The sequence below is a fragment of the Hibiscus syriacus genome, unplaced genomic scaffold (genome assembly GCF_006381635.1).
Source record: "Hibiscus syriacus cultivar Baekdansim isolate YM2019G1 unplaced genomic scaffold, ASM638163v2 tig00002511_pilon, whole genome shotgun sequence".
In the NCBI taxonomy this organism is placed as follows: Eukaryota; Viridiplantae; Streptophyta; class Magnoliopsida; order Malvales; family Malvaceae; genus Hibiscus; species Hibiscus syriacus.
The window spans coordinates 3827835-3835896 of record NW_024061932.1 but is presented as its reverse complement, the minus strand read 5'-3'; the positions used below and the strand labels follow the sequence as shown (position 1 = coordinate 3835896).

At 35.9% G+C, this 8062-nt stretch overlaps 1 protein-coding gene across 1 annotated transcript; it reads right to left on the bottom strand.

Annotated features, from left to right (window-relative positions):
- Positions 1 to 1905: 1905 nt before the first annotated feature.
- On the bottom strand, positions 1906 to 2634 carry LOC120146130. Its single transcript, XM_039159788.1, has one exon. The coding sequence runs from the start codon at positions 2467 to 2469 to the stop codon at positions 1924 to 1926; it is 546 nt and encodes a 181-aa protein (XP_039015719.1). The 5' UTR covers positions 2470 to 2634; the 3' UTR covers positions 1906 to 1923.
- Between the last annotated feature and the right edge of the window lie 5428 nt (positions 2635 to 8062).

Below are 8062 nucleotides of genomic sequence, written 5' to 3'. Positions count from 1 at the left end.
TTTCCTTATATTCAAGATACTTTTTTTGTATTCCCCGTAAAAAAGATCTTATCTTAATTTTTATTTAGTAGCATATGTACATATTTTAAAGAGTGATGTTTACTATAGAAAATAATACACATAAACTACGAATAAAATAATAAGTTACGAACATAAAAAATTAAAATATAATAAAAAGATAAGGAATAAATATGTAAACTATTGATATGTACATTACAAAGTACAAAGCGTACTATATATATATATGTACCCGTAGCATAATATGTTACATATATTATATAAGGCATTGTATAATGTTTATGAAAAAGGGGGAGACACTCTAGCGACAACGCTTTAGATATAAGTTATGATGTATGTAAAAGGACGTGGTAATTATTATTTTTATCCCGGGACAATCACATGTTCTATGATGACCGACGAGAAATACGGCGTCGATGACAACAACAAGCCTGGGGAACCAAGGAGTCACAAGGAGAAAAAGATGATCTAGGTCGTTGGATCAGATTCAATCCAACGGCAGTGGTGCATTGACGACGACTAGAAGAAACTAGGGTTAATAAAAACCCTAGTTTCATCTCTCATCTAGGTGTTGGATCTACTTTAGATCCAACGGTTTGAATGCACGACGACTGGAGCAACATGAGAAAACCCTGTGCATTGATTCTTTACTTACGCTTCCAATTTTAGGCTTCGCTATTAGGCATTTTTTTTTTGTTTTGTATTTGGGCTTGTAATGGATTGGGATTAAAGTTAGTTTATTTTTTGCAACTCTGGTCTTTTGATTATAATAATAATATTGTTATTATAAAAAAAATAGGGTCAGAAAAAGAAAATGATGATTACAAACAATGGCGAAAAGGTTTTCCAAGCTTGGATTAGTGAAATAAGACTGCGCTGAATTGAGTTGGATTCAATCTATTGTTTACTTGGCTTAATTTCCTGTAGAACACACAGAGATTTTGTTGGACAAAAATGCATCTGCTAAATCATATTTTAAGTGAAATATAACTATGTAAAACAATTGATTCTGGAATTTGTATTCAAGGGAATGGGGTAATGGTTAGAGGAATAAGAAGGAAGAAGTGTGTTGATCAACATGGTCCCTTCTGTGGGAGAATGGATGGGTGTTAGAAAAAAAAATGAAATAAGAAAGTTTTAGGGTAAATTATATATAAATTCATTGTTTAAGGATTTATTTAATGTTTAAGCAGCAATTTAAGGGTAAAACCAAATATTAATATTTTTATTAACGTTAATATGTCATCAATTTAACGGAGATAACGATGAAGTGATCATTTTATTATTAATCAATAATGTTAGTGATTAATTTGTTACTTTCAAAATTTTAGTGGGTAAAACAATAACTTTGTCGCGGCCGTCTTTCGGTTGGACCCAAAATTGGACTTCGATTTGAAAAAAAATGGATTAGAGTCGCCATCGATCATTTTAAAGAAATATTTAGGCTGATCGGACACCATCTTACCTCATCTACGTTTTACCAGAAATGTGTCAGGTTCGAGAGTCAGTTACAAGCAAGGAAGAATTAGCACCCTTGAACTGCCCGTTCGGTACCAATTAATTTATTGGTTGTCTTAATTCAAAAAATTAAAAATTAAAATTAAAATTTAAAAATCTGATTCAAATTACTTACCTTTGATCGATTAAAAAAATTTCCCTAAAAAGTCAAAAATATTAGATAAGAAGTATTAAATAAATATTAAATAAATTACAATTTTAAAAAATAAATTAAAATTTTAAAAGTAATAAAATAAACTAAATAAATAAAAGAAATGAACCCAAAATAGTTAATGGACCATATGTAGAATTTACCCAAGATTCAAAACCATGTGTATTCATTTTATTTTCACGCTCAAAACCAAACAAATTGCTTTTCCATTCGTTACAGATTGCTTCTGCCTTCATTCAACAACAGTTTGTTCCCAAATTTCTGCCGGTTTTTGTCTGGAGTGGCCAAGCAGCATCATCAAAGGCCACAACATTGATCTCTCTGAGCCCTTCACTCAAAGTGAAAGTGAACCTCTCTTGGAATATAGGCGCTTTGCCACCGTCGGTGCAGGTTCTTGTACGGCACTTGGTGCTCCCATATTCAACACAGACATGAGGATCCCGCCTTGAAATCCACTCAGTATCCTTCAATTTGTTGCATCCAACGACGGTAACCTCAAGAATATGTCCATGGATACCCGAAACCGACATGGATCGATACTCGAAATTAAGGGCGACCCTGGATTTATAAGACTGCAATTTCTCCATTATTAACTGAATAGAAGAATCCGCTTCAAGCACAATCTTATTGGCTGGAAGTATAAAATAGTGCTTGTTTGGTTTTTCTAGAAGCGAAATCCCGATGAATTCACGTGGGAATTCGGTGGCTAATGCTTGATCTCGTAACATTAGTTTGTAAAAAGTGGGAGTAGATTTCCAATGACCTTCTTTGACGCCATTCATGCTCTCCACGCACTATGATACTTGTTTAGAATTTGGATGTTCACGGTCGATCCTGCATTGGGCTGCCAATTGAAAACCCATTTGAAAGGCCTCGTCTTTGGCTTCTTCGGGTCTCGATTGTAAGGTCGACTAGTCGTCGGAGAATGTGACAGCAAACGGCGGACACCAGAGCTTTTATATATATAATCAAAAGGAGAAAGGAGTGGATCTCAGAACCTATAATTAGCTCCACCGCCTAAAATTAAGCTCTTTTATTAAGAGCTTTAACGGTGGGTCATTTGTTTAAAAAACAATTTCTCTGCAACAAAGGGGGAATTTGGTTCAAATTTGGGGTTCTGAAGGTCATGATTTGGGATCTTTCAGAGTCTGATCATTGCTCCTTTTTCTAGCTGAATTTTTTTTTGTTGAAAATAAGAAATTATTTGCCTCCTTTAAGCTTTCGTTTTCGATCCCCTGCTATCCCCCTCTGCCTTTTCGTTTGTGTCATTTTATAATACCAGCCGAGCTGAGTGACTCAATTAGTGATTTTCATGGGCATGTGGGAGTAGTGGAGTAGAATTAGTGGGTGGTTGGTTGTTTTTGTTTTAACATACAAAACGTGGGTTTAGTGGGTTGATGGGATTTGGTTAATGTTTGGCAGATAGATGATTTGGCTCGAACTGGGTCGGTTGAATGTTGAGTGGGTTGTAATTGGGTTGATATGGTGGGCCTACAAAAATAAAAATAAATAATAATAATAATAATAATAATAATAATAATTATAATAATAAATAAATATTTTTTGTAGACCCAGATAAAAACGGGTGTTTACATCTGCCCCTCTTTGCACATTCTTGTGTTAACAAGGATAAGGAAAAGACTAAAAATACAACAAGTTTTTGTCTGGTTCTCTTTGATTTGAGACTTGATAGTTTTTGTTGTGACACATATGACTCATTCGTCATGAAGTTGGATTAATCTTTTGGGTACGATATCATTCGTTGTGAAGTTGAAATCATAGGTAGCTCCTTCGTCGTGAAGTTGAGCTTTGAATTGGATATCCTTCGCCGTGAAGTTGAAATCCAATCTTGTGTAAGTTGCGTTATTTCGAGCCCAATATCCTTCGCCGTGAAGTAGAAATTGGATCTGAACGAAACTGGAAAATTGTTTGTTGACAGACGCCCCTTCGCTGTGAAGTTGAGCTTTGAATTGGATATATTTCGTCGTGAAGTTGAGTCAATCTAAAGATGAATGTTGCTGGTGAGCACGATTCTCTTCTTCGTGAAGTTGAAACCGGGGGTGGCCCATTCGTTGTGAAGTTGAGCCTGGAATTGGATATCCTTCGTCGTGAAGTTGAAATCCAAGTAAGTTGTATTGTTTCGAGTCCAATATCCTCCGACGTGAAGTTGAAATTGGCTCTGAAACTGGGAAGCCCCTTCGTCGTGAAGTTGAGCCTCAAATGGCACGATATCCTCCGTCGTGGAGTTGAAATCGTGGATGTGTGGGTACGATATCCTCCGTCATGGAGTTGAAATCGTGGATGGCCCCTTCGTCGTGAAGTTGAGCCTTGACTTAAATATCCTTCGTCGTGAAGTTGAAATCCAAGTATTGTATGTTGCGGGTGGACACGATTCCCTTCTCCTTGAAGTTGAAACCGTGGATGACCCCTTCGTTCTGAGGTTTGACTTCGAGTTAGATATCATTCGTCGTGAAGTTGAAATCTACTCTTGAGCAAATTGTGTCGCTTCGAGTTCAATATCCTTCGCTGTAAATTTGAAATTGACTCTGAATGAAAAGTTGTTTGTTGACAGTCAGTCGCCCCTTCGTTGTGAAGTTGAGCTTGTGTTGCCTCGAGTCCAATATCATTCGTTGTGAAGTTGAAATTGACTCTGAATGAAACTGAAAAATTGTTTGTTGACAGTCAGTCGCCCCTTCGCTGTGAAGTTGAGCTTGTGTTGTCTCGATTCCAATATTCTTCGATGTGAAGTTGAAATTGAATCTGAATGAAACTAAAAAGTTGTTTGTTGACAGTCAGTCTCCCCTTCGCTGTGAATTTGAGCTTGTGTTGTCTCGAGTCCAATATCCTTCGCTGTTAAGTTGAAATTGACTCTGAATGAAACTGAAAAGTTGTTTGTTGACAGTCAGTCGCCCCTTTGTTGTGAAGTTGAGCTTATGTTGTCTCGAGTCCAATATCATTCGCTGTGAAGTTGAAATTGACTCTAAATGAAACTGAAAATTTGTTTGTTGACAGTCAGCTTTTCTCGACTTAAGTTGTGCTGTAAATTTCCTCTAAATGAAGGATCACCTCATTCGCAGGTCTAAACCGATCATAATTCTTTAGATGACCCCCTTTACGGGAAAGCCAAATTTTTTCAGCTGGATATCCTCCATCGTGGAGTTGAAATCTAGCTTGAAAACGTGAACTGGATATGTTCTGAATTAGCTCTCGAGTCTGAAGTTGATTCTAAGATCTGTCGATCTTTTAATATGTCAAATTAGTTGAGGTGTAGCTCCTCGCTGCTGAGTTAAGCAACCACCATCGATTTGTTACAAACTCTTTTGAATCAAGTATCCTTCACCTTGAAGTTGAAACTTGACTCTAAAGCTGCAAAAATTATGTATGTGAAAAAAAATGATAAATGTGATGCTCTAAAATGTATGCATAGTAAATTAGTTATTGTGTTATTCCTCGGACAGAATCTCATTTTTTGTCTGCTGGTTCCTGCATGTGGAGGAAAGGCCTTCGGAAGATCTAATCATTCGCATCAGGATTTTGAATCCCCGAAGATGCCCCAATATTCGATGTTGAATTTCCAAAAATGCCCCAACATTTGATGTTGAATCTTCAAATGTGCCCCCATTGTTCCTCATTTCTTGCTCCAACAATGATTCTAAGCATGAGATTAGTTTCTGAGAGCCACATGTCATTTACCAAGATCCACTCTAGAGAGATTGTCTTGTTTGGAAAAATGTTTTTCTTTCACTTTTATTTTCAAAGTTCTGAAAATATCAATTAAAATAGTTTCGAAAAATGTTCAATCAAAAGTTTTGAAAATATTACCCCTTTCACGGTTTTACAATTGAGACGAATCATAAAACTAGAGTTCATTGGATATCAAAGAATTAATTACATTGTTAATCCTTCAATAAATTATAGTTATTTGACAAGTGCCAAGATCAAAGCTATCTTTGGGAAATGGTTAAACAAGGAAAAAAGTCTCAAGTTTTTGTGTTTGGTCAATGGTTTGGCATTTTTGTTTATTTGATTATCAATGGTTTCATGGGGTAGCTCGTATGCTCCTTTACTGGAAGTGTTCTCCGACTCCCAGCTTTCATGGTCACACTCAGATTGTGCGATGCCTTATCAAGAAATTTGTATATTCGAGTTGCCTTTTTAGGTTTTCAACTCGAATCCTCCTTTGGTTTCAATGCGTAATCAGAGTCTACGTCTTGAACACCCTTTATTTTTTCTCTATCATGCATTAAATATTTTAGAAAACTTTTTGCAAATAAAGATTAATCCTGATGGGCGGGATGAAATCTGAAGATAGTCTCTTCTGTTCAGAAATCCATGTATGATTAGAAGGGACTTTTAAAGAACGTAATGTAGGCCATGGTTCATGGTTATGAAAGAAAATGATAAATAGGCCCAAACAAGTGTTTTAGGGTATTGAACCAATGATCAATTCATTCTGATGCCTTTGTCTTGCTCAGTTTGAATATGCTCATATGTGTTTCTCTTCATTTTCTCTGGATGCTACATGAACTTCGAGTGAAGTGATTCTAGAATGATTGTGCTTGATCAATCTCATAATTTGAATCTCGATGCGTCATTTGAATCGAGAGAATCTTTGCATATGCGTCTTGTTTTCTTTTTTCTTTATTTTTCCTTTGTTTTTGTTTTTTCTTTTTTTCTTTCTTTTTCTCTTTTTTCTTCTTCTCTTTTTGTTCTTGATTGGATCTTTGCACTTGGCATTTGGTTCACCTTTTGGTATCTCCTTGGATTGATGTCTTCACTCATGTGAACATATTTCTTCCACCTTACCCCCTAGTGTGGAGGGTGACCCTTGGTTAGGGTTGAATCAGAGGAAAAATACTATAGGATCAAAAGGGGACACACGAGATATATATTTTCTCCTGTTTTAAAGCGATAAAGAAAGAAAGTTGTTCACCATTTCATACATGGAAGTCTTCACAGAAGAGGTATCACAAGGGGGATAGATTTTCAGGATTAATTTTATTCACATGAAAACAATGTAATTAATGCATGATAGAATTATTTAGAATTAATTCTTCTTTCCGCTTCTTGCTCTCAACATGTCTCAATGTTCAGGCTCCCTGCGAGATGCCACAAGTTGTGTCTTAGAAGAATGCTCATGTTCAAATGAACAACTCAATGCCTTAGGTTTTAATGGTATAAAAATGTCAATTTTGGGTATAAAAATGTCAATTTTGAGTCTAAAAAGACAATGGTGTGATTTTATTGACTCAAAGAAAGGTATGGCTATGACTCTTTGTGCATCGAAAAGATAAAGGCAATGTTCAAAAGTTTCAAAGGGTGATAATATCAAAATCTGGTTTTTTGGTAATGAACATGAGTTATTCTGGGTAAAGAATCAATGTACTTTATTTTGGGGTTTTTAGACAGGATACGATAGGTCTACTCTTATCTTATGTCAAAAATCTATAATTCTTGAAGAATTAAAAGAATCCTCAATTCATTTAATATTCAAAGAACTAAAGATTAAAACTCTTTCAATTATTCCACCTTAAAAGGTAGCATAACCTCAGTCATTTAAAAGATTAAGCAAACATGAAAGATCAAAATCGCGTTCAAACAAGACAATGCTCCCCAATGTAAATGGTAGATGCAATGCCCCCTTCTTCAATTATCCATGCCCCTAAATCCCTCAGGTTTTGAATCTTGCGCTTCAGTGTCTTACAGTTCTTAGAGGAATGTCTAGAGCTTCCCACACAGCTTCAACAACGTAGCCCTTAGGATATGGGGACTCTTTCCTCAGATCATCTTGGCAGGTTGTCCTACAATCAGCTGATCAGGCTCCCACTGTACTTATTTCAAATTTTTCTTTAATTGTTAAAATCTTACTTCCATATAGCGTCATGTGGTTAAGAACACTTCATCGAATCCTCCATTAAGAAATTTCATGTTTATGAAAATGCTTAAAAATAAAATGTAGATGCAAAATGCATGAAATGTTTGAGGCATTGATCCGAAAACATGTTTGTTATTATAAATAATCCTTATTGGGACAAAAGTGTTTTATCTTTTAAGAGACAATAAACATACTTAAAGGTACATCCGGACTAAATCCTTTAAACTAGAAACAAGTTGACTAGTTTTCTCCCTTCGTCTGTCACCGGTCAAATACCCTGCCGAACCGCTCTGCTTCTCTGACTAAACCGTGCAAGTGACGAGCTATTTTTTGTACATGTTCCCAGAAGTATCGAATGACTGCATCTCTAGCTTTCATCCTTTGCTGAACCTGTTCTATAACGGAAACACCATTGAAATCCTCCATCAAAGGGATTATCTGAAGTTCATTCGATTGTTTCTTGAATTTGTCGACAATGGCTTCCAATTCAGCTATCGTTT

Excerpts from the sequence above, each read along its gene's own strand:
- LOC120146130 (XM_039159788.1), bottom strand. The coding sequence starts at position 2,469 with ATGAATGGCGTCAAAGAAGGTCATTGGAAATCTACTCCCACTTTTTAC.